Genomic DNA, 25,697 nt, shown 5'->3' with positions numbered 1-25,697 from the left:
TCAGCGAAAACGTGATTGAGCATATTGATAAATAAATGTATTAATACACGTCTATGTATTAATGACAAATTTTATGGTAATTTTCGAATAATACTTACGCTAGTTTCGATAGTACTAACGATATATCGATATTAACGTGGAGGACTAGCAGTGAGCAGTGTTGTGTAACCTCTAAGTGCGTGAATTGTTCTCGAATTTCAGATTTCCTGTTTATACTGCAGCTTATACTAATTCAAAATATACAAAGTAATATGAAACGAGAATGACTTAAATAAAATAAAATATTACTTGTGGTTAATAACAGACCCTTAACATTTTATTCTAATAAAAAATAAAGAAGTTTCGTTTTTTTGAGACTTTTATTAATTTAATTTTTAGTACTTATGTTTTTATAAATTGTTTGAAATATTAGGTAAATATCAATCAGCACGAGTAGCATAACTCATTTGAAATATGAAAATCGGGAATGGGCATGGCATAAACGCATTTTCAGCAACAGGACAACATTGTCCAACACTGCCAAAAACGACGGCATCTGTTCGCTTCGTTCCCACGTTGTCCTGAATCGCGCATTGAGATGAAATCACCAAAAGATATATTTAATTATTGCGGAAAGTACCTGAATTATACCCTTAAAAAACACACGCAAATAAAGCACAAGTCATGGCAAACCAAATAGGGCTTCATTCAGAAAATAATATACAGAGCGGCGAGTCCTCGAACTCATCATGAAGAGTGAAATTTCACGAAGTGCGATTAACGGCATCTCCGCGACGCATAAACGCAACATTCATCCGACGAAGCTCTTAATCGGTACTGCTCCTGCTCGAAATACAAAAAATATATATAAACAGTGCACATATTACAAAAGTAATATGTTTGGACCCGCTCAGGTGTGCAGTGCGTTAGTGACTTGCCGCGGCCCATCGAAATTCCCCATGTAGAGCGCTCTCCTCGGCAGAAATACACATTTTTGGTATGTCTTTCATTTTTGGCCTTTTCTTCGGGGACGACGGAGCGCCCCTGCGACTTTCACTGCATTAACGAGTTGTTTCGGCACTGTTTGAGTGATAATTTGCATACCATTTCTGTGGCCGAAATGGTTTCATTTTACCTTATTTTAGCACCATGAGCTGTTTGGTCAGGAAGCGGAACAGCGGCAGCACGCTGGACGAATTCGACAAGGTCAGCACTCTGGCCAACGTCGATGACACGGAGTGCGAGTCGCCGGAACCGGATGCAGAGAAAGAGCCGGATAACAACGAACGGAATGCGCAAACGGAGCCGGATTTTGGGCACCTAAATGAGACGCGGCGCAAGATTCACGATGCCATCGCGGCCCTGAACGATGATAGCTTCGATAAGTGCATGGCCCGCCTGCTCATGCAGTACGAGGGGTGAGTACAGATAGAGATAGAGCCAGGTACTCGAGAACAATAATAACCACCCTATGTGATAATCTTGCAGTGCCATTCGGGAGGAGTTCGAGCGGGCGCAGTTCTTGCCATGGAAGTGCCGAAAACTGGCGCGGATTTTAATCGGCCTTACCGATGTCATCCATACCATGGTTAGGGGTCGAGCCCTGCAGCAGGACGAGGTATACAGGCAACGCATGTGCCACATTGTCGGCTTCTACATATCCTGCGAACTCTGCTCCGCCCAGGAGCCGGTGGAGAGTGAGGAGACCATCATTAACCGGATCAATTGCTGCCTGAAGCTCTATGTTGAGTTTGGAGGAGGTGGCGCCGGCGTCCACCGGGAGCACGTGCTGCGCACTCTCCTTGCTGCCCCCAAACTGTTTAACAGAGCCAGCATTTTGTCCACGCTGTACAGGTAGAGATTGTTCCACCTAAGAGGGTTGCATATTAACGGCAACATATCGCCACTATTTACTCGGTTAATTTAAACTTGTGTGTCATCTAAGCTTCAAATGACTCACGAGATGTATATACTTGATTTCGGCTAGATCTCTTTTTTGTTAATTTATGACAGTCAATTAAATTAGGAATGTTTTGACTCGGTGTTAAATGCTTACCATGAATTTTTTATTATGTTTATTCCCCAAGTGTCTTTGAAAATTGTTTAAATGATTGTAATTATGATTATTATTAGGGATATATTTTTTTTACTTGTATAACACCTTTAAAATAATGTTTTTCCTTACTCTCCGCAGCCGTCTCTTCCCGCACTGGTCGATGCCCAGCATAATGATCCAAGCAGAACTGCCAGACAAACTCTACATCGAATACATACTCATATTCTATTACTGGCAGCGCCTGGAGTCCGATGAGTCGGTCAAGGAACGCATTGTGGAGTTTGCCGAAAAGTTCATGAGACCCTCAAGATCCCTAGCCACAAGAAGTGTCTATGCCCACTACTTGCCCAAGTTTGCGGACCGGAATACGGCCACGAGAACTATATTGAACCATCTAAAGACAAGCCGCTGCTTCGGTTTACATATGCTCAGCAAAGTGGACAATCGACCGGTGCAGTCCAGCGAAGTGGTTAGTTTAGTAGTTTAATTTAAATGGAGACGGTCTGATATGCACCTCCCCAAGTTACCAACACGGCAAGGAAGAGTCTAGTTGTGTGGTCTTTAAAATTATATCAACATATGAGCTTAAAAATGAGTAAACTTCCTTCGCCGTGTTGCTCTGATTTGCCTTACTATGATGTCTTAGTAAAAGGTCTGATTCGGACGAGCAAGTGGGGCAAAAGCCGCTGCCGGCGCAGTTAGTCGCGTATTAGGCAGTGGCCGGCTCCATTTTGCTGTCCCAAAATGACTACAACCTTAACTGAGTTTCTCAGAATCATCCTCCATATGCAATTTGATTTTGAACTATTTGACAAACTTATGAAATCTCCCCCCACAGATACTCAGCTCCGATGATGATGAGGGCAGTTGTCCTATGTGGGACATATCGGGTACACCAACATCATCACTGAACAATCATCCGCCCGTTTTCCTCCAGAATCTCTGCCAGAATGCCCGCCAGTTAGAGCCGTGCAAGCGGGCCAATGCTCTCTTCAGCGGCATTGACAACTCCATCGAAATCGTTGAGCTGCGCGACTCGGACGACGACGTGGAGATGTTTTCGGTGAACTTTAATGTGCCTGCCAATGTCGATGGCATAATCTCAAACTCCAACTCAAACGACTCGGCGAATCAGACGTCGACAACGATCCTCGCCGAGGATGACTCCGTGCCCGTCACTCGCATCTACCCCAGCAACCTCCGAACCTATGAAAGGGCTGTACTGCCACCCACCACCTACACAGTGCCGCGCATCGTGAACAGCTACAGTTGTCGCCGGGATAGCCTTCATCTGGTGTCGACCACTGCTCCCCATCTGGTCGATCAGTGCGTGCAAACGTTGGAGGACGAGGATGCGGACCTGGTGGTGGAGGAGGACCAGTACTCAAGCACCCACAGCCAAAGCTTCTTCCCGCGGAGGAGCAGTGCCAGCGAAGCCAGCGGACAACGAACCCCACTGTACCACTGCCGTCAAACTTCTAGTCAGAACAGCAATTGTAGCGAATCCTCGCTGCTAAAGAAACAGGTTACCTTCAGTCCCCGGCATTTAGGCGCAACTGCACCAAATGTCAAGGTCAGTGCGTCCAAAAAGCCCTCCATCAAGCAGTACACGTCGAATGGCATGGGGAATGGTCGCTGGAAAGCCGGTAAGAAGGAATTGAACACATATTTTAACACATGCTAAAATCCATTGTATCCTTGCAGAGCACCTCGAGGCCAGTGCGAAAATGTTCGCCAAGCTCGACGCCAGGATGAAGGCCAGGAATGAAGTCTTAAGTGTCGCTGCTAGCCAGCTAACGCCCACCACCAGCAATGCATCCAGTAGCACTCCCACAAAGATCTCGGCCACGCCCACTCGCATCCGGAACAAGCCCCGAGGGCAGAGAGTGGCATTACCCACGCCGCCAGCTTCTACGCACAGTTCGAGCAGTCCCTGCCAGGTACAAATTGCATCCACAGACAATCAGAACTCCAACTCCGAGTGGGATTTTGGTCGACGCTGTTTCTCCAAGGCTTCTGGTGATGAAGTGAGCTACTATAACCACCTGCTTAAAGTGCAGCGCGAGAATATCCGCCGACGTCGGTTGAATAACCAAAAGAAAAACCCTGGAAAAGTCAACCACCATGTGCAGAAGGATCCCGATCAGCTTAAACTGCTCAAGCAGGCCACAAAGCGATGCCGCCAGCTACGCGCCTTAAACGCCACGCGGAGAAATGAGGTACAGCAACTGGAACAGGACCTGACTATCATTCGGAAATCTGCGCCGCATAGATTGCCATTAATAAGACTGAAACGTTTTAATCTCAGGAGCCTGGTACGGTCACAGAGAGCGAATGAAGCGCCTAATGACCAAGGGGATATAGTGAGGGCGGAAGAGCCATTTCTAAAGGAGATGGAGCCGCCTTCAGAAGAGCGACGAGATGAGCCTCAAAACAGCAGTGAGTTTGAGGAGAAAAGGCATCTGGAGCCTCAAAACCAAATGGATAAGAAGAACAAAAGGAGCGACCCTGATGAGCCAAACGGGAAGGAAGGAGAGCATGATCTGGAGCATCAAGAATTTCTTGAGGAGCAGTTGCTACAAGAGCAACATCAGCTGGAGATGCTGCAGCGACAGCAGGAGAAAGAAGAGCAACAGGTTGACGAAGAGCCGGGGACAGAGGAACTGCAACATCTGGAAGAAGGTGATGACCACGCAGATGAAGAATCAGATCAGGCCGAGGACGAACAACACACAGAGGAGAAGCAACGACAAATAGAAGTTGAACCCGATGCGGAGGAAGAGCAAAGTCTTTTAGAGGATCAAGACCAAGCTGAGGAAAATCAGCATCATGATCAGCAGAATCAACAGCTTTTGAATGAGCAAGCACAGGAGGAGGAAGTTGAACGGAAGTCACTGGATAACCAGCGGGTTGGGGAGGAAATCGAGCCACCACTGAAATACAAAAAACGCAAGCGAAGGCGCCGTTTCAAGTGCCCTCGTTGGACGCACACAAAAAATAAGAAGAAGAAGCAGTGGCTTATGGCCTGCCCAATAGATTTTGAAGCAGATCCAGTACTCGCAACCTCTCCTATTCAACCCGAGCCAGCTCCCGATGAAGAGCCACCCGCCCTTGCCGAGCCAATTCCAGAACCTGCCTACGAGTTTGACCAGGATATGGTGCCCGAGGTGGGCAACGAATTGGAAATCGCAGCCCCCATTCTTGCGGCGGAGGACGAGGACAGCACTGCGATGCTCTCGCCGTCCCACAATCTCGAACTGGTGACCATCAACGTGCCGGTGTACTTGCTCAACGGCGAGAGTCGCGATGTCAGCACTCCCCTGTCCAGCAGCTCTTTCGGTGCCAGCGGATCAGAGCCATATGCCACATCGAAGGATTAGGATAGTTTAGGAAGCCCCCACCAAACCCAGATCGAGTTCCAGTTGCCGATCCAATCCCATTGATCTTGGCCTGTAATAGTATTTATATTTTTTCTTTTGAAGATACGCCTAAAAAACTGTTGAAGCACTGTAATACTTAGGTTTATTGTAGTTAATTAGGAGTTGTTGAACGTTATAATTTGTATTTTTACACCTTTATTTGCAATACACGAATCCCATTAAAGTCAACGCGTACCAAATCCCGGGCATTATCCATGTCAATTTTAAGAAATAAAATGAAATTATTAGTGTATGTATATTGTGCATAAAATAATAATCTAAGCAACAAGTGTTTCAATGACTTATGGGTGGCCGTTACTCTGATTTTGTCTGGTAGTTGTTAAAATGTTTGGTGGCTAAGAAATTGATAACAGGAATTATGGCACTGAAAGAAGTTTAAAGGGAGGTTCAAGTATAAGTCTAAACGACTTGTAGGAAATCGGAGAGCTGAGCCATTAACATCAAATGAATCTACCGTTGAGAGAATAACGAATATATTTTCTATGAGTTTATGGATAACTAACCCGCTAAAAAGGAGTCTATGGAGAATAAAAACCGAATAGGTAGGCAAACCATTGAAAAGTTGTCGAACAAAAACATGACATAAGCTTCTCACAGGTCGCAGCTTTGTACTGGAACGAGAGGAGCGCGTCTCGATCGAGGGACGCCAAAGGATTTACATAAAGAACACCCAGAAGAAGGTGAGGGAACTCTTCCGTCATCCGTCGGTTGGTGTTTCCAGCTGCACCACCAAAGAGCCGGAAGTAGAGCGATCATCCTCCTCGCTGGGTGTTGAGAAAATCCAGCGAACCCGAGAGCAGGTGGATAGGCTTTACCGGAAGATCGAACATGAGATAGATAAGTTGAAAGACTTTCGCAGGCATTTCCTCAAAGGCATAGATACCGGGAGCAGATCTAGGAGTCCGGAGGTGGCGAAGAACATGACCTGGGGGCAGAGCTTGGAGGCGAATCAAGCCAAAGTCAGTCCCCTGGACGCCAATAGAAGTCCTACTTCTAGTCCTCGAGCGAAAGGAAGGTTGCACAAATGTCGCACTATTGAAGTCAAGAATTCGCCGGCAATTGAACCTCCGGAACTTCCCGAAAGAGCCAGTGGAGGGTGTTCTTTTTGTTATAGAAACTGCGATCAGACAATCTATGAGAACACCTTTGGAAATTGTACTTGCCATTGTCATTGCTCCTGCAAATACAAAATGGGATGCCCTCAAGAGTTCTGCGCTTGCAATACGTTTAATGGAGAGATTTTTCCCAGTCACGGTAACCAGTTTGGCATACCTTATAACATCTGTCCTCGTCCAACTTTTGGGAGAGTGGTCACCGATCTGAACACCCAGGGACTCTGCCAGAATTTGTGCCCTAAACTAACGACGGATCGCGCTCCATCACCAAAGGTTCGAAAGGATTGCTCAACCCGTGCCAAATCTCCAGAGAGAAAGCCATTGGCTAGGAGTGGAAAGTGCACAACTAATAAGAAATCGGAAGGTCCAATCAAGACTGAGACTACCTCAGCATCATTAGCCCAAAACAAGGCAAAGAGTTCTGAAAAGCCAGTTAACCTGAAGAAAGACCAGGAGTCTTCAGTGGATGGTAACAAAGGAATTCCGAAAGTAAAATCTGAGAATGTGACAGTCAGCGATGTTGTGACTTCGAATGCTGTTATCAGTGATGCAGATCCTTCAAAGCTTTGCATCGAGGAAAACCCGGATGAATCGAAGGTCCGCATGTACCACGATTATTTGAATCTGTATAAACAGGAGAATTCCAGGAGTGCGCTCGAAGGACGCTCTGATCTGCAGCCGATTCCCACATACACAAGGATGCCGGTTAAAGACGAGGTTAAGACGGAAGTGGACCAAAAGCCTACTATAAAACAACCTGCGGATTCACCTCCTTTGTCTGATTCGGATAGGATCAAGGATCAGGTAATGGGAAAAGGGAACTCAAAGGAAGATCAAGGAGTAAAAGAATCCACGGAAGATCCCTGCTGTTGTGATGCTGGTCAGAATACACTTGAAGGTCAAAGTAGTACTGATGAACGCATAATATCAACTCAGGATTACTGTTGCTGTGATGTATCTGAAGGAGGGAACATTGGCGATCATACACAGGATAGTCATGTTGAAAGAACTGCTCACCACCAATTGACGGATGTGGGATCCCCTAGCTCGTCTCCAAAAAGTGGTCCTGTTCATTCTTATAAGGAGAGACGTCCTGCCGTACCTGCCGACCGTCATGGTCGATGTGATGAAGAAGGCTACGGATCTCCGGGAAATCTGAAACAGCAAGCTGATAATAGGTACTTCGACGACGCAAGGCCTGTTGCTTCCTGGAACTACATCAATACACCTAGTTCCCATGATGACAGAAGCCAACATAAGACTGGGACCCCAAAAGTTAGTCGCATGCATTCCGAGCAATCGAATTCCTATAGGTGTAACGATAAAGATTCCACGGTAATAAAACAGGAAAGACGGGAGTTCTCCAAGGAGAGAGTATTCATTCAGGCAATTCCGAAGGGAAAGAGAAGCCACAGTTTTAAGCGATCACCTTCTCCCCGAAGCATAGAAAACACTAGTTATGCCTCATTTGCTCCTCAATATCAAAAAGGTCTTCCAGAGATGCAGGTTCAAAGAGAAGCGGGGAAGACCCAACAAGAGTTTCCCTGTCATGAGCAAAGACCAATGCAAACAAAGATGCAGCCCAGAATCGAAAAGGCTTCCGAGCAACATTATCGGAAACAAGTTAATCCAACTCCACCAAATACATCTCGAATTAAAAATTCTTCTTCAGACCTGATTTCCTCGCAATGTGAAAGTGCAGAAACAATAGTTAAAAATCCACATCAGCATATCCGGAATAATTATAGCGATAACGAAATTAATGATTATAGTCTTCAGGACAGATTCGTAAATTCAAATCATATGAACCAGCATACTTATAAGAAATTCGAACCACAGGAAAATTCTTCTAGGTATAGATCAGATTACGGTCATGTCTATGATAAAAGTAATTACGAGGCATTGGATTGCAGGCAAGATGATCTAAGACAGCCTTTCTATAGGATGCCAAGGGAAACACAGAAATCTCATGATAATTCATCCCATGTCAGCTATAAACAGACTATTCCAAGACATCCTCAAAATTCCCACTTTAGGCAGCACAGTCCCAGAAACCCAAAAGACTCTTATGGACAAGTCAGTCAAAAGCCTTGGAAAGAATACAGTAGTCAGATATCGCCAGCTGAAGCTCATACAAGAAGTCAGAGTCCGACTAGAAACTATCGAGTTAACGACCAGTCTTCAAGTTCTCACTCCTATTTGGATCACAGCCAATCCGATTACCAGTGTTCTGAGTGTCACGAAACTTATAAAACCCTGGAGCAAATTCAAAATATGTGTAGAAATGTGGACCATTATCAAACTTACAATAATAATAGCATAGCCAAGGAACCCAATACCGAATACTCAAGTTTTCCCGATCAAATTGATTTTGAATACGACAGTTATAACGGAAAGCAGTTGAAAAATCCTGTTCAGGCTTATAATCAACATTCCCCGAGGTCGTGCATGTCATCCCCAAGACACTCTTCACCCGTTAAAGATGGGCAAGTTCCAGTTTTGGAGACCGTCTGTGAAAAACGCACTCGAACAGTCACTTTCGAAGACGACAGTGGGGATCTGACCAAAGAGGAACATATGAAGGAAACCTGTCGCAGTCTTATCGATTGGGAGCGCGCCGTTAAATACCACATGGTAGAGCAGGACGCTGAAAAGGATAACACTGATGATAACTACACTGGCAGTAAGTTTATGCATTATTTAATTAAAATTCTTTATGATAGACATGGATAGTTAGTTTCCATAAGCATGTAAGATGGATATTTACATATTTTATGAATATTTTTTCCAGGATCCAGCAGTTCCGGGGAGCACACCTGCCTGGAGTCCACCTACGATGACGACTTCGCCAGCTGCGAAGAGGGGGATCCCCAGAGGAACTACAGGCGGGTGCCGCCTTTCGATGCCTGCCCCTGCATGTACCAGACTTATATGAACCTGGCCGCCATGTGTCAGAAGGACGGGCGCTTCATTCAGTGAGAGTTGCAACAAGTTTTTATTCAGTTTTGCCAATCATTCTTATATTTTTACAATTTCGATATCCCAGCCGAACATTAAATTTGAGTTAACATGATAAAACAAGCAAATAGTTTTGACAAGTACAAAGTTACAGAGTCTTTGATGGCACCCGGGGGCTGACCTCGCGGGTTCTAGCTTGGTTGTAGCGATCCTCGACCAGATTTCGGCGCAGCTCGCTGACCTGATGTTCATATTGGTTGGCCAACTCCTCCTGGTGCCTGCAGCGGGCACGTTCCTCCTGCAACTGACTCTGTTTCGGGAAGAAAAATAATATTTAATAAAATATATGGATTGCTTTTAGTTGTTATAACCAATTGAGAAAGCTGACAATGTAATTGTATTTTAAATTTAATTTAGATTATGTACAAGAAGTAGGCTTTCAAAATAATTGATTGCTTTGTTAGCTGTTGACCTTTTTGTTTAAAGCTTACTCAATTGTAATTGGGATTTTCCCTGACAGACAAAAGAAAAGTGGTTACCCCTCATAAGCAATACTTACCGAAGTTTGTTGAAGTTGTCTTTGCAGTCGGTCCATTTCGTTTTTGGCCCTGATATCATCATCATCCTGCCGTTGCTGATCGTTATGCAAGCGCCCCAGCATCAGATCTGTGGTTTCGGTGGTGATCTTATTGAGAGCCGAACTCTGCTGCAGCTCATCGCGCAGTTTTTCGCATTGTTTTTCAAGCTAAAAATTATGAATAATATAATACAAATAAGTCGAAAAAAGATCTAAGCTACTCACAAGCACTTTTGAATTACATACACGACTAGTTAGTCAGAGCATAGTTAGAAAGCGAAGTAGACTACAGCGGAGTGTTCTAGCTAGGGTAGAGATACTGATACTGGTCGGGACCAGAGCTGAAGCTCACCTTTTTGCGGATTTCGTTGACCTCGTTCAGCTCCGCATTGAGCTTTCCCTTCTCCACGTCCAGTTTGTCACACAGCTCCTTGCGAGCCTCGAGATCCACCTTCTGGACGCGGATATCATCGCGGGCGTTCTCCAGTTCCCGTTCCAGACATCGCACCGAGGCCTTGGCGGCGGTCAGTTGCACATCCATTTCGTCAAGAGTGCACTGGCGACAATGCAGCTGATCCTTCAGGCTGCGCACCTGGCACTCCAATTCACAGATCTTTTGCCTGCGTGAAACAATTCATTAAATGTTTTAATAATATGATGTGAGAGGTGTTTACAAAACTAAAACTAACCAAAGAGTTTATAGAACTAGCTGCGATACAGATATTATGAGAAAGGTAGTAGTATACATTAATGTAATATCAGCAGGAATACGTTAGAACTGAATTTTTATACTTCCTTTATCGTTTTTTAAATCGTTAACATACATTTAAGGGAATTTTTAATACGAAAAAGTGTACAATGAGACTGAACATAATTCATTTAAAATCAGTTGGAATATTGCTGGAAGAGCTTTTCAAAAATTTCAAATAATTTTTAAAACTTTTATAAACAAAAAAATAAAAATTGTCAAATAAAATGTTACTGCTTTGAAAAAGCTCAATAAAAGTACATTTTAAATTCAAATGTAGAATTTTGACCAAAAATATTAAGCTACATTTATTTTTTAGGACAGAGAAAAATGTGTATGAATTACTTTGTTTACTATGGATTCTCTACCATCTGCTTTTAATTTAGTTGTTTAAAAACGTCTAAAGACATGTTACGTTCTCTTATGAAATAAACAACTTTTTAATAATTTAATGGTTTTAAGTTTTGCGGCTTTTCTGAACGGTTCACCTATCAACAAAATCTTAATGTTTATTGTTGACAGGTATTAATGTGGCTTGAAGTTGCTTAAGCAAAACTCCATCAGGAAACTAACTTCGTAGAATTGAAATGGCGTAAGTTCTACCTTTTTTGGGTTTGATTGTTTAATATACTTTTATTTTATTTCGATTTTGAGCTCACCTGAATTCGATAACCTCGCACTCCAGACTCTGATTGTTCCCCTCCAGCGTTGCTTGGTCCTGTGTAAGGCAGTGATATTGATCCAACATCTCGTCGCGCTCCTTTTCCTTTAATTTATACGACACCTGTATGCCAACTCGAGTACTGGGACTTAGGCTCTAGTTTTGTAAATATACTAACCTTCTGGGTAAGCAGGTCCTCGGCCTTCTTCACCTCCTGGACGTACTTGTGCAATTGCTGCTTCATGTTGGCCACCTGCTTCTCGGAGTCCGTCAACTTGTTTTGCAACGTCCTGGCCTCCACTAGGGCATCGCTCAATTTGTCCATCAGCCGGCTGTGGGGCAGCAAATAATGTGTGCACATGAAAATTATGCGAAAAAACCCCCTAATGATCGAGGAAAATAAGATTTGCCCCAGCGCGGAAGCAGTTCTACGATATCTTCGCCTCGCTAATGACTTTTTTGCTCACCGATTCTCTGCTATTGCCTCATCGCGGCTGGCTTTGAGTGCCACAATCTGTTGGCGCATCGTTTTACTTTCCGTCGAGGTCTCCGTCAGTTCTGAATCGCGCTGCCGGTTCCTGTGGGTCAGCTTTCTGCAAGGGAAGAGTGGGGGAGACGGACAAATCAATTGGAATCAATGTTGGGGCTTAGCGCAATCAATGCCACTGGTGTCCGCCAGAACCTGACCCTCTTCCGATGGCCATAAAGAGGGGTCAGCAGCAGAGGCACTGCGGGAAAAGTCGCCTTACATCGAACCACAGTTCTCAAGATATTGTACAGACGGAAACAATAGTAATAAAATAACAAGGTAGGGGTTTATATACTTTTCAATAAACCTCATCGATAAATCTAACATTTAACGTGCTTAAGAGCCTTAAAAAGTATTTTCAAAATAGTACATTTAAATATTTTTTATTTTGGTAGACGATCTATGATGATATATTAAAGGGTTCCAAAATGGAAAATCTGATTTGGAAATTATTTTACCTTAACTTAAACCCTTCTATGGGGAAGTGTCAACATAAATGTTAGTTTTGATAATTTTTTGTTTACGTTCAAGGCAAAGTATATTTAAATAGTAGATTAAAGTAATATGTAAAAGTAAGTAAAAGTAATACACTACTTAGTATAAATTTGATATGACCGTCATTTGTAATTGTTTAATACTATTTTAGGATACATAACGTTAGGAAATTTAATTTCGGGCTGTTTCTTCAAGATTTACGCACGATTAAAAGAATTATAAATCAAGATCTCAGATCGCAGTGCATAACTGGATAGGAGTATCTAGCATTAACTGCCCATGCCAGGCACGTAGCCACACACATCCGCACTTGGCCAGAAGCTCAAGAACACACGGCAGTCGGCAGAGGTAGTCAAAGTCGCCGTCGCCGTCGCCATCATTATAGCCACAGCCGTATCCACCGTCGTCCGTCAGTCAGTCATTAAGGCTAAACAAAGTTCAAATACCCGTCACTGCCGCTGACGCAGAGCCGAGCCGAGATGGCGATGGCTAAGAGAGTGGCTGAGACAACCACTGACATTTCGTTGTTACCTTTTTGGTCAAAGTGGTTAGCACATTTACACAAACCGGGGCTCTGTGCCTCACCTTTGTGGCTCGGCTGTTGGAAGAGCGGATGTGCCGAGCAAGAGCAGCGGCCAGAGCTGGCTGAGAAACATGGCTAAAACCACGGCTCAGACGTTTGCTACCTGCCCAAGCGAACGGACGCCGCGATCGCTGGGTTTCGTCGGTTGGTCAGCAGTCTCCAAACTCGGTTCTGTCCTAGGGAACCGTCTCAATTCACAGCCAAGTGTAGCGAATATCTGTGTTTTTGTTATTGTGCGTGATTGCTGAAAGCAAATCAAAACAAATTGAGCCCTCACCAACCAGTTTGGGCATTATAACAACGGAGTTGCAAAAGGTGCGATCGCAAGTGAGGGGCGGGATAATCCCAATCCCAAGAAAGCCAGAATAAACACAGTGCGAAAGAGGAATCCAAGAAAATTGCTCGAGTTAGTTCTGAGTAGTCCATTGTTAGACCTTATATGCATTGTTTTTTTACCTGGTCCACTGTAGAATGTTGATATAAAAATTTAAACTTAAAGTTAATCATTTACGAAAACATCTTAGATACATAAACGTTCAGAGGATCAATATCAATATAATCTCAATTTTATAAGAAACATAATCTAAACTTTAAAATGTATTGCAACAAATACGACTATCTCAAGCCTTATAAGTGTTCAGTTACCTAATTTCGACGTATAATTTAATTGTTAAGTTAGTTGATCTTATGTCTTGATTATAACATTATTAAGTACATGCGATAATCAAACAATATTAGGTCCTTATACAAACTTATAAAAATTACTAAACACTGTTTAACGGGATTTATGGCTTGTGATTTTAACATATAATTCTCAATAAACTAAATTGTGTCTGTAAACTAATCTAAAACAAATTTGCCATGAAATAAAATTATCTGCTTTAAAGTTACAAAATCAAAAAACAATGAAGTTTATTTGAAACCAAACCAAATAGGCCCGAAAAAGAAGGAAAGTGGAATAAAAAAAACTTTATGTAAAAAACATAGTGAAAGAGCGAACAAAAAGTGTAAAACGTAAATGTAAAAAAAAACTGAACTGAAATTTTGGGTCATAATTGATAACACATGCAATTATGAACTCATAAATTTACCTAATTAGGTTTATAGCACCTAATAAAATAAATCAAGTTTAAGGGTATACACAAATGTTGCAATCGTTTACTTGATTTTACAATGGGAATAGGGTTCCAGGAAAACTAGAATTTAAACCACGAAAGTTATGAATGTATAAATGAATTCCTTATAAAGTAGTTTAACTTTTCATACAAAAATATATATATTTAAATATATTTAGGATCTTTACGTCCTACAAGTACCATGATTAACAAATCGTTACAAGAGTACAGCAACTAAACACCAGTTCTTGTGTTGTAAAATAACTTAATTCTTAGTAAAATACCAAGAAAAGGGGATAACATCTCGGAAAATAACCAATCAAATATCAGAAATAAACCAAAGAAATAAACTAGCAAAAGCTAAGGCGGTGATCAAATTAAATCCAGTTTGTGTGTTAACAAAGAGCTTGCGAAAGACGCGAACTGGAGTGAATTAAATGGGCCGGAGAATCCCAAGAAAGCCAGAATCAAACGCTGACGCAGACCGGCTCGAAGCAAGCGTCGGCTCCGAAAACCAGTTGCCAATGGAGCAGCGGTCGGAGGAGCGCTCCAAACGGGCCACAAATCACGCAACCCGTGCCGCCCAAGAGTGTGGCACCTTTCGTGTCCGGCGGCGTGATCGCTTCGCTGCCTGTGCGAAGCTGCCACTTGTTTCATCATCCGCCGCCGGTTGCGTAAGAAGGCCCCCAGATTATGACCACCAGCTGAAAGCTGAGAGAGCAGAAGATTTCTGACCACCGGTCGGCGGCTGAGGCGAAAAGAAGTCAAGATAAATGGGTATTTGGGTCATGGTTAACCGCGCGCGAACCGTTTACTGGTTTTCAGTGTTTTGGTTTTGGGTTTTTGGCCTTTTTGGCCGTTTTTGCGCTGGCGTCCGGCCCTCATGATAATCAGTTGCCCCAAAGGGTTGGCTAATTCGCATTGGACCCGCTTTAAAGCCCTCCGCTGCAGCGGTGAATTGATTTTTAAACATCAGCAGCGACAATGGAAAAGTCATCCATCATCCGGTTTAATGAGAGCTGCCACCCCCGATATCTTCGCAAAGCAGAGGGAAAATAATCACTGTCGAACTTCTCCAGCTCGAACTTAATTTAATGAAATAACCAAGTTTCGGCATATTTAATCTTTTAATACGAAACGTCAATGGTTATCTTTAAAATAAACAAATCGAAATAAATGACCCTCAAAAATGGCTTGTTAACTAGATTATACAAATTGATTAACAATGGTTCAACACATTAAAAAGAGCATTACGATTTTTGTCACCTTTGCATCACTTTGATAAGTCAACATATAACAGCATTCGAATTTAGACTGAGTATTGAAATACCAGTGCAAATGTCTACATTGTGATAATAAGATAAAAGTAACTATAAAACGAAGAAGTCCTATGAATTTTCGAAAATATAATAAGTTGAAAAGTTTGATAAGTTTACCCGACTGGTTAATCTTGATTTAGATTAAAATGAAGTATGATATTATGAAAAATAGTTGATATCGTATTAATACGACGTCTTATTATAATATACAAAATCTAATTCTTTACTTGTGGGTAACCCTATTTCTTAGGGATAGGAAAAATAATAGTTTCTTTTACTTTTAGATTCAACGTTTAAATGTGATTTAATTACAATCCAGTGGCTAATTTCTTAAGATTGCTAGTGATTGTAGTTATTTGATTTAAAGACGTTTTGTTGTTATTTCAATCCCATCATGCACTGATAAACCACTTTTGATTTCAGACCCACCATGAGACGTCGCAAAGTGCTCATCTGCTGGGCTGCTCTGCAGGCGGGCAGCTCCATCCTCACTTGCCTGCTCCTCCTCCTGACCACCGGCCAAAATCCGCAGCAAGTGGCAGCTGGAATTGTGCCCCCTCCGTGGAGTGATCCCGCCAAGAATCCCTGCGCCAGCATGTCAGGTGGCTGGCAACTGCTCTACTGGGCGCCACTGAAGAAGTGCTTCAAGATCTTCAGCCTCGGCTATCCATGTCCCGAAACCATGGAGCTGAGTCCCACGGCAGTGAGTGCGAAGCGGAGGGACCTCCCAGCGGCCGAGTGCCGGTGTCCACCGGGAACTGCCCTCAGTCCCCTGACCAACAATGTCTGCTATAAGCTGTACGAACGGGGACCCTGTCAGCCCGAGGAGTACTTCCAACCCATGCCGGATCAGGTCAAGAGGTGAGTTGAGCTCGGACCCTAGCCCCAGAAATAAAGATTAAGATTTGCCAAGTGGCTGTTCTCATTTTCACTTCCCAAAGGTTTATGGGTACTATAGCTGAATACAACTCATACTTTAAGAGAAAGTTCTAGTGCACTTAAGCAATAGCGGAAGCAATACCCATGAGTATCTGGTTTTTATGAATAGCGAAAGTTAAATATTTTTTCAGAATATATGTACTTGAGCACCTAGTCAACTTTCGCAATATTTACCAGAGCTAGTTGTACATTTTTCTTGTTGATAAAACTGAAAAAACCTGGCCGAAGTGTAGTTAAAATTAATTAAGATATAATTAAAAAAGCCATTTAGTCATTTTTCGTGAGTTGATTGTTTCAACGAGTATCGCTCAACGTTTATTCTTCAAATACACCGATAAAAACTTCACTGAACGTAATTTAAAAAGCACCGACTTCAGGCAAATTTTAAATTTTTTCAAGCGGGGTGTACGATAGAGGGTCTTTGTACATTGTCCCATTTTTAGATTTTGATGTGGCTAATATGGATTTAAGTTTGCTATGCAAAAATCAGCCAGCCGATCAGGACAAAGGCCATATAAAGGAAGAACTTGGAGAGGTTCTGTTCGTTACGGTGTTGAGCAGTGCCGCGATTGGGGGCAGGATTACGTGGTTCGCCCAAGTTAAGAGAAGATGATATGAAACCGAAAGGAAAGCCAAGGCCAAAGGACATGTGAAAAGCGTGCCCAAATCCGTGGATACGCTCTGCTTCCACTACCGGTTCTGTGCGGTGTCCAGCGGGACGCGGTGGAATTCCGTCCCTTGGATCCTGCTTGCGATTAGCATTTCGTCCGTACAGCGGTATGACCTTATTCCTATCGACGGCCGACTTGCAAACGGGACAGAGTTTGCGATTGGGTTTAGTCAAAAGCCACTGATGCAGACACGGCCAGCAAAACAGGTGACCGCACATGCTGACCACGGCGTTGTGGGCTGTGTCCAGACAAATGTTGCAATCGTAGAGCGATTCATCCAGCGAGTCTCTGTCCGTATCGTTGGGGCTACCCCCATTTTGTGATCCGGTTCCGGGATCATCTCCGATAAAGGATTCTGAGGTGTTGAGTACATCCGATTCCGCTGCTGACTCCATTGCCATCAATAGCCCTGATCGACCCAATTCTGTTGAGAAAGACTCCTCCGACATAGTTTCTGTTGTGTGTCTAGCCAGGCAGTTTTGTCGTAGCCTACGTGTCTCAAAAGAGTTTATAATGTATACCGATCTATAGTATCGGTTCATTTCCCCCAATCCCGTTTCCAGGCTTCCTTGCAAAGTTTTTATTTAAAACATGGACGTATTCCATTTAAAACACTTGGAGTTACATATTATAAAGTCATAATTTACATTCGGTGCAATAACGCTCAGGGAAAAAACTTCCACGTTTAGTTTTTCACTGGGAGTTATTTAACTCTGCGATATTGCAAGCACTCTTTTAAACTTGGTATTCATCGAAAAACTTCTAAGTAAGTTCTCTACCTAAGATCTGTTTGAGATTTCTAAAGCGACCATATTTTGTAAGCAACATCATGTTTATTTCCTTCCAGATCCGGTAATCGATGGGGCACATGCAAGCGACCTCTTAATTGTCCGGAGGACATGATCTTTTGGCCAAAGGACAACAAGTGTTATGCGCGGCACGCCAAAGGTCCTTGCAGTCGTGGAAAACTCCTAGTCCAAAACGCGGACGGACTGGCCGAGTGTCGGTGCGAGGATGAGGGCGAATTGTCCTCGTTTTACTACCCGGCGGAGGAGTCCTGCTACGAGCACTACACCAAAGGACCCTGCTCGACGCCGGGTCACATCTTCTTGCCCGGCGGTCGATGCGACTGTCAGCGGCACCTGCCGCACTATCATGCTCCGCACCAAATGTGCTATGAGCTGGGTAGGATTGGGTTATGGTTGGGGCAGTTCTAGAACTACACTTCGAATGCAGAGTAATATAACAATTATAGAGGCAATGGTAGTGTCGAAACTAAAATTGTCTTATTTAATTAACTAAAATACTATTTTTTCAGTTGACTCATTAAAGTAGGATCTCAGGATCCTACAAAATCGTGTGAGTAGTCACAGTTAATCCAGAAAATAAATATATTTTTCGACTCCACAAATTATTTTTACAAGTAAAATTAACCAATAATCTTTTTTTCTTTCGAATTTCCTGATCAATACTATAAAATCTACTAAGCTCGTTAATTAAAAACAAGGAAGAACGCTATAGTCGAGTACCTCGACTATCAGATACCCGTTACTCAGCTAAAAGGACCAAAGGAAAATGGAGATATGCAGCAAAGCGAGGTTGAAATGCGCCACCTACCGGCGGTAGACAGATTTAAGCGTTGTGGGCGTTAGAGTGGGCGTGGCAAAGTTTTTTTTGGATCAATCGATAGGTATTGACAAGACCAATACACTTCAGTTAAAATTTTGTATCTAGCATGAATATTGTGGGCGCCACAGGCTTGGGCGGTTTGTGGGCGTTAGAGTGGGCGTGGCATATTCGCGTGACAAACCTGCGCTGCGCTCAAGCCTACGGAATCTAAATCTGAATTCCCATTTCTCTATCTTTGATATTTTCCGAGATATCTGCGTTCATACTTACGATTTTTTGAAGTTTGTGGGCGGTTTGTGGGCGTTCAAGTGGGCGTGGCAAACTTTTTTTTGGGTCAATCGATAGGTATTGATGAGAACAATACATTTCAGTTAAAAATTTTATTCTAGCATGAAAACTGTAGGAGCCTCAGTTTTGGGCGGTTTGTGGGCGTTAGAGTGGGCGTGGCACTCTGCTGAAACAAACTTGCGCTGCGTAAGAAGCTCAGGAATCTGCACGCCTAATCTCAATAGCCTAGCTCTTATAGTTTCCAAGATCTCAGCGTTCATCCGGACGGACAGACAGACGGACAGACGGACAGACGGACAGACGGACAGACGGACAGACGGACAGACGGACAGACGGACAGACGGACATGGCTAGATCGACTCGGCTAGTGATCCTGATCAAGAATATATATACTTTATGGGGTCGGAAACGCTTCCTTCTGCCTGTTACATACTTTCCGACGAATCTAGTATACCCTTTTACTCTACGAGTAACGGGTATAATAAAAGTAAGAAAGGTATTTAGATAACAACCATGCATTAGAAGTGTATTGCTAGACAGTGACCGTGTTCTGTTCCTTTCGCTTATATAATGTTCTCCCCTCTTCCAGATACCCCTGGCCCCTGCCCACCTGGACACATCTTCCGCATACCCGACGATGCCCAGGAGACCACTGGCAGCACCCTGCAGCTACTGCCTCGCGCCCAGTGCCAGTGCAAGGAGGGCTATGTGCCCTGGAGCGATGGCATCTGCTATCGCCTGTACACAAGGGGTCCCTGTGGCACCAACGAGTTCTTGGTCAATGGAACCAGTTGTGTGCGCAACTTCTGCGGCAAGAACCGCTTGTACTTCCCCGCGGAGGACTCCTGCTACAGGATTGGATCTCAAGGCCCCTGTGCCCTGCATCAGGTGGTGATCTTTGACTTCACCGCCAGGCCATCCATCGATGGCATCTCTTACAACGGAATGTGCGGTTGTTCCGGGGTCCTCACCAACCTGGATCAACAGTGCTCGGGAGAAGGAGCGGACAAGGAGCAGAATATATGTGAATCCACGCCCGGAATGGTGGAGATCAATGGGCAGTGCCACAAGTTGTACAGCCGAGGACCTTGCGGAGCGGGTCAGTGGTTGGAGCCCCTGAAAACCCAAACAACGAATGGCACCTCAATCTTGGCCCATGCCAGCCGGGCCAAGTGCGTCTGCCGGCCGGGTTACACGCCCTCGGAGGCGGATCAACGCGGCATGAGCAACTGCAGCGCTCCGAGTGTCAGCCTGGCGAGGTATTTAACCAACGAGCGACTCAACTCGAAGTTCCTCAATGATCTGCACCTTGGTGGGGCCACCTAAAATCCCCGATCTTCAAGCTATCCTCTGTCTGGTTGTGATGACTCCTCCTTCTACGCATGCCCACCTTTTCCACTCTATATTCTACCCCCTTTTTCATGTGTTGTTTTTTTGTGTTGCATGCTGAGTGTTATTTGATCGATTCGATCACTTGTTATTCAATTAACCATTTTGTTCTCTTTTAGGTGGTTTTTAGAAATATTCGGTTAACGTGTTCGATAGAAAGAGATTGTGCCATGAATGTATTACATCGACTAATGTACGAGCTGTATTTAAGGGAACTCCCGATAAGGCAAATAAAACAATGTGAAAAACTAGAACTCTAAGAAGTTTGAAATAAGGGGGTCCTAACTGTTTTAGCAGGGACATGACATACTTAAATATTTAAGACTCTGATATAATACTTTGTTTCTCGATTTTTTCGAGATTCAAGTGAATGAAAATTGTGCTGGCGACTGAAACACTTTAAGCTTAGAATATTTAAGTCAATAATGGTGACAAATGTTAATAAAAAATAAGGTTACCATTTGAAACAATCATGACTTGCCTAATATTATAATTTTTAAATCGTTAGACTTCCGAAAATGGTCTCTTACTTACCTAACTTGTTCCTCAAGCTCCTTCACATTCTGCTCCAAGGCATTTTTCTTCTCTTTGCAATCCTTTAATTCGTACTCGAGTTTATAAGCCCGCTCTGTTTTGCTGTCCAATTGATGCTAATAAAAAAAGTAATGAGTAAAATCTCTAAAAAAAAAATTAATCGGGCCCTAATTACCAGCAATGTATCCTTTTCATGTTCAAGCGAAATGTAGGTCTGCCGCAGAGCTCCTATGTCCGTGCGGAGCTGGGTGACCTCATTGCGATTGGATTCCCGGCTCGAGTCCAAAGTGCTTGCTCGAACATCCGCCGTCTGTCGTTGACGCTCGGCCACCAAAAGTTTACTCTGATAATCCGCTATTATGCGCTCATTTTGATCGTTGAGCATTCTATTTATAAAGTACAAAGATCGATAATTATTGATACAACACTTATCCCCATTACACTTACGTTATCTGACTATTTTCAGTCTTCAGCTGATCAATTTCCGTTTGCATGGTGGCCAGACGCTGCCTCATCTGAACCAAATCCTCCTTGAGCAGCACCAGATTTGTTTCCGTTGGCACGCGAGCTGAATTAAGTTCCCGGTTATCACGTTCCATCTGACGCAGCCTCTCATTGAGATCTTCGTTGCGCACGCGTAGCGCCTGAAGCTCCTCGGCATGAAGTTGAACGGTGCATAGTTGCTTCTCCCTCAGGGTATCTCGCTCACAGCGAATGCGTTCCAGCTCGGACCTGGCACAATCCCGTTCCCGCTCCACCCGGGCAATGGCCGCCTGGACACAGTCACTCCGGTTGCTATTGGCGGTGGAGGTACTGGAAGAAGCTGTGGCCGGCGGCAGTGTCTTATACTGAACGCTTTTCTGCGGGGAGAACTGCAGCTTTCCTCCAGGGAACAACTCAGTTCGTAGTGCCTTTAACTCCTCATCCTTGGACTTGATTTGGGCATGCAAAAAGGCAATCTCAGACTCTGAGCCAGCCTTGCTCATCAGCCGCAGATACTCCTTTTGGAAGAAGTCCCTCTCTGATGCCAGGCGTATCTTCTCTTCATCCAGGGTGACGGTGGAATGTTGGTTCTGATCCTTGAGCTCCTTCTGCAGCTCCAAGATCTTTGCCTGCATTTTCTGAAGTTTTTTCTTGTGCTTTTCATTGGTGGCCTCCAGTTCCTCTTCGCGGCGGGTCAGAAGATTCAAGCGCTCGTTAAGATTGCGTTTGTCACTTTGGTTGGATGCAAAGCCGCCAGTCGGTCGGTGATCCTTGCCCTTCTTCTTAAGTTCCAAGTGAAGTTGCCGAAGTTCCAGTTCCTTGGCATCAATCTCCGCATTGGCCTGTTGTTCCACCTGCAGAGCAGCCTCCTTCAGTTCCTCCAGCTGCGTTTGAAGCTTCCTCTTCTCCTCCTCAGAGCCGAGAGCTCTCTGCATGGCATCGTGCATCTTGTCCTGGAAGTCACGCACCTGCAGCATCAAATCACTTTTCTCGCGTTGCAACAGGTCAATGTCCTGAGAGAGGGCGCCCACCTCCTTGTAGCAGCAGTCCTTGGCCAAAGCTGCCGGCGGTCGTCCTCCTGCAAGCATGTCGTTTAACCGGCGGATCTCCCGATTTCTGGCCTCCACTTTTCGTTTGTAGAATTCGAGCTGTTCTCCTGCTGCCGTAAGATCGTTCTGCAACTTGTCTAGCTCCTCTTGGCCACTGGTTTGGGTGACTGTCACACCATCTTTGGTGGTTGTGGTGGTCTTTTGGAATACCCCAGCGTTGCATTTAGTGCACTTGAGGGCGGATATGCCGGTGCCCAGTACTGTGGGCAGCACATTGCCGGAACGCACTGTACTTATAAAGGGTTTCTTTGCTAAAAAAATAAAAATATTATCATATTAGTCAGTTAAAATTTAGCTTATCAAAGGCATTTCAGCTAAGTCCATTGATGGCTATGCTCTTTTGACCTACTTTGACGACTAATTCCGGTTTGAACTTTTTTGGCCGTGGTGGAAGAAACCAATTGCTTGGTAAGCAAGGCGTCCAGTTGGTTTTGAAGACCATCATTGTGGCTCTGCAAGTGCTGTTTGTCCGTCTCCAGATTTCGGATCTTGCGTTCGGATTCTACGAAAAGGATTAAGAAACTTAGAGAAAAATAAGAATGGAATCGATTACCACTTACCGCACAGGCGCAGCTCATAGTCCTCCCGGTCCCCCAGAAACTGCAGATGGAGTTCGTTACACTCGGCCAGCAGGCGAGAGTTATCGCACTTATATGGTTCGACGCCCAGTTCCCAACAGGTCTTTTCCTGCCAAAACGAAAGGCACATCAAAATGATTGCTTAGCAACCGATTATACCACAACGAACGGGAAAGAAAGTTATCTTCAATAAACCGAAGCTTAGATGTCCTTGTAGTTATAATACAAAATATTAAAAAGACTCTAGAAATGCCTTAAATTCAAGGTCTAAAAAAAAAACTTTTTTAAAGATAAATCTATACCATGGCATAGAAATTTAGAAAAAATGAAAAAAATTAGCAAAAAAAAAAATAAATTGTTTTGATTATCGGTTTATAAACCTTCCTATGAGCATACATAAAGGATTTTGACCGAATTCATATATGTATTCTATGGATTATGTGCATATAATTTAAGGACTGAGTGACCTCGTCGCAAAGACTGGAGTCTAAACTAGAGTACCCTGAATTTGGAAGGGAACAAAAATGTTCTTTGGCAAATGGTTTACCCACCTCCAGCAACTCGGCAACCTTCTTTTTCGTATCCCTCAGGCATTCTGTGGTCTTGATCAAGTCACCAAAAATTGCCTGCAATATCAATTAACAATATGTTATGCCAAACATTAACATTAAACAGGGTTTGCGTGTTACTTGAACCAGTGGAATGGCCAAAACGGGCAGTGTCTGGGTGAAACCCATGATGTCCAGTTTGCAGCGCAGGTCCTTGAAGTCGCCATCGTTGATATTCATTAGTAAACACTAGTATTTTCCTTTTAACTTTCTAAAACGCAATAAAAAATATCAAAACGTAATGCGCCAAGAGTCAAAAAATTAAAGTGTGTAGTGTGGCCGTATATCACCTGGCATAATATACCATTTGAACAGATAGTACCCTTAGTAATACCATTTATAACGGTTCAAGTCCTGACTATAAATTAATTTGATCTTATTTTTAAAAAATGTTAAGCATTTTCGATAAAGTATTGTTAGAATCTTAAGAATTAGGAAAAAAAATAAGAACTAATAATTGTGTTTCACGGCAATAAAATTGCGTCGAAAAAATTTTACACAACCAGTATAAAAAAAATGTAGGGCAGCTACTTTCAAAGTCAACAGATCTTCAAAGTTTGTTTCTTTATTTTGGGACTAGCAAATATTCCATCTGATACTTTTACTTTTAAGAGCTACAACAATGTTTTTATTATTATTATTGTACTCTGTTGCCAAAAGTTTAAAACTTAAGGTACAGGGAGGAATCGGCCATAGTTGCTAAGACTTTCGGCCGGACTAAATTGTATTTACAGGTTTACTTAATAACTAGAATTTTACATATGGGTGGGAAGAGAAGGAGATTAACAATTTAAATGAGTTGAAGTAGGTTAGCTGATTTGAGAAAGTTAAGAATGTTTTATTTTGTTTTTGTTTTTATTTTATGTGCTATGATGGAAGAATGATGGTTTCGATCCTTCGATGTTTTGCAGAAAGGCACTTGTCTTGTCATGAACTTGCCAGGATCCAAAAAAGTGAAAAACAGTGGTCAAATGTAGGGCAAAATATTCAAAAACAAGTGAAAAATGGCAATGGGAACTGTTCTACGGATAGCGAGATCAATCTCTGACTTCAAGATTAATTTAATTTACTATTAAATTAACTACTAAAATACCTAAAAATGCAATGGTAAATTTACCAATTACTTAGAATTGTATATCAAACACAACAATAAAATCAGAAGATAATTGCCATCTGGTTAATTTAGGCTGAGTGATTTACTTCATTACTTTATTCAATCGAAAGCGAGCAAACGAGACGACTGAGCTGATAAAAATCAAAAATCTCAAAGAAATAAGTCAAAAAAATTTGTTAAAATGCAGGAAGTCTTAATATACAGTGTTCCAGACGTAAAAAAAGTTTGCAAGTTCCGACTTGGCAAGAGGGTGCCCTTGAAACGCCTGATGGTGAAGTACGCTAAAAACTATGGATTATCTCTAAGCAAGTTGGATTTTTACACATTAAAGGGAATGAAGCTGGAGACATACGATACGGCCCACTTATTAGGACCGGAAAACTTGAAGGTCATATTTGTCAAACAGATCTAAAAAGAAATGTAAGAGCAGCAAAGGGTTGACTAATCAAGAACACATTTAATCTAATAAATGTTGATTTTATCTCTTCCATGCAGGTTATAAACTGCGGCTCGACAGCAAAATGGGTATTAACTAAACTCTAATAAAGAACCCCAAATAGAAAACAATCTTAATCACTTGTTTTGATCTGCTATTATAGGCTGTTAAAGTTTGGGATAAGGCTATTAAAGTTTAGGATAAGGCTTTTAAAGTTTGGGAAACGTACATCAATGCAAATTCCAAACGGTTTTTGGTTGCTTAAAGGTTTTGAAAATTTGGTAATAGTCTAGAACAAGTGCCTTTCCCCCAAAAATCGCAAAAAATATCCTCGATGGACTGCG

At 43.1% G+C, this 25,697-nt stretch overlaps 5 protein-coding genes across 9 annotated transcripts; 3 read left to right on the top strand and 2 right to left on the bottom strand.

Annotated features, from left to right (window-relative positions):
• The first annotated feature begins 724 nt into the window (after nucleotides 1-724).
• On the top strand, nucleotides 725-5,736 carry LOC119552773. The gene is made up of 6 exons (XM_037862582.1): nucleotides 725-976; nucleotides 1,125-1,397; nucleotides 1,468-1,833; nucleotides 2,174-2,504; nucleotides 2,874-3,681; nucleotides 3,740-5,736. The coding sequence occupies exons 2-6, from the start codon at nucleotides 1,129-1,131 to the stop codon at nucleotides 5,413-5,415; spliced, it is 3,450 nt and encodes a 1,149-aa protein (XP_037718510.1). The 5' UTR covers nucleotides 725-976; nucleotides 1,125-1,128; the 3' UTR covers nucleotides 5,416-5,736.
• Nucleotides 5,737-5,789: 53 nt separating this feature from the next.
• Nucleotides 5,790-9,775, top strand: LOC119552774. Its single transcript, XM_037862583.1, has 4 exons — nucleotides 5,790-6,017; nucleotides 6,073-9,273; nucleotides 9,382-9,565; nucleotides 9,637-9,775. The coding sequence occupies exons 1-4, from the start codon at nucleotides 5,996-5,998 to the stop codon at nucleotides 9,656-9,658; spliced, it is 3,429 nt and encodes a 1,142-aa protein (XP_037718511.1). The 5' UTR covers nucleotides 5,790-5,995; the 3' UTR covers nucleotides 9,659-9,775.
• LOC119552775 (centrosomal protein of 135 kDa) lies at nucleotides 9,589-24,073 on the bottom strand. Of its 3 annotated transcripts, none has more exons than XM_037862584.1 (13): nucleotides 23,885-24,072; nucleotides 23,747-23,821; nucleotides 23,178-23,304; nucleotides 22,967-23,119; nucleotides 21,473-22,868; nucleotides 21,201-21,411; nucleotides 21,026-21,141; nucleotides 12,002-12,127; nucleotides 11,713-11,866; nucleotides 11,533-11,657; nucleotides 10,478-10,745; nucleotides 10,108-10,293; nucleotides 9,589-9,858 (listed from the first exon to the last, which is right to left on the bottom strand). In XM_037862584.1, the coding sequence occupies exons 1-13, from the start codon at nucleotides 23,981-23,983 to the stop codon at nucleotides 9,697-9,699; spliced, it is 3,198 nt and encodes a 1,065-aa protein (XP_037718512.1). In that variant the 5' UTR covers nucleotides 23,984-24,072; the 3' UTR covers nucleotides 9,589-9,696. The 3 variants fall into 3 exon arrangements, 2 of the variants coding, with proteins under 2 accessions (XP_037718512.1, XP_037718513.1); XM_037862585.1 differs by having other exon boundaries at nucleotides 11,533-11,639; XR_005219733.1 differs by lacking the exon at nucleotides 9,589-9,858 and having other exon boundaries at nucleotides 10,159-10,293; nucleotides 10,351-10,745; nucleotides 11,533-11,639; nucleotides 23,885-24,073.
• Nucleotides 12,213-20,716, top strand: LOC119552776. 3 transcript variants are annotated; one of them, XM_037862588.1, is made up of 4 exons: nucleotides 12,213-12,342; nucleotides 15,999-16,436; nucleotides 18,033-18,370; nucleotides 19,692-20,716. In XM_037862588.1, exons 2-4 carry the CDS (start codon nucleotides 16,006-16,008, stop codon nucleotides 20,426-20,428), a joined length of 1,506 nt encoding a protein of 501 aa, XP_037718516.1. In that variant the 5' UTR covers nucleotides 12,213-12,342; nucleotides 15,999-16,005; the 3' UTR covers nucleotides 20,429-20,716. The 3 variants fall into 3 exon arrangements, with proteins under 3 accessions (XP_037718516.1, XP_037718514.1, XP_037718515.1); XM_037862586.1 differs by lacking the exon at nucleotides 12,213-12,342 and adding an exon at nucleotides 13,247-13,456; XM_037862587.1 differs by lacking the exon at nucleotides 12,213-12,342 and adding an exon at nucleotides 13,247-13,547.
• Nucleotides 16,803-17,675, bottom strand: LOC119552778 (E3 ubiquitin-protein ligase RNF185). Its single transcript, XM_037862589.1, has one exon. The coding sequence runs from the start codon at nucleotides 17,632-17,634 to the stop codon at nucleotides 16,990-16,992; it is 645 nt and encodes a 214-aa protein (XP_037718517.1). The 5' UTR covers nucleotides 17,635-17,675; the 3' UTR covers nucleotides 16,803-16,989.
• Nucleotides 24,074-25,697: the final 1,624 nt, after the last annotated feature.

This window comes from Drosophila subpulchrella, chromosome 3L (genome assembly GCF_014743375.2).
Source record: "Drosophila subpulchrella strain 33 F10 #4 breed RU33 chromosome 3L, RU_Dsub_v1.1 Primary Assembly, whole genome shotgun sequence".
NCBI lineage: Eukaryota > Metazoa > Arthropoda > Insecta > Diptera > Drosophilidae > Drosophila > Drosophila subpulchrella.
This window is presented reverse-complemented; position numbering and strand designations above follow the sequence as displayed.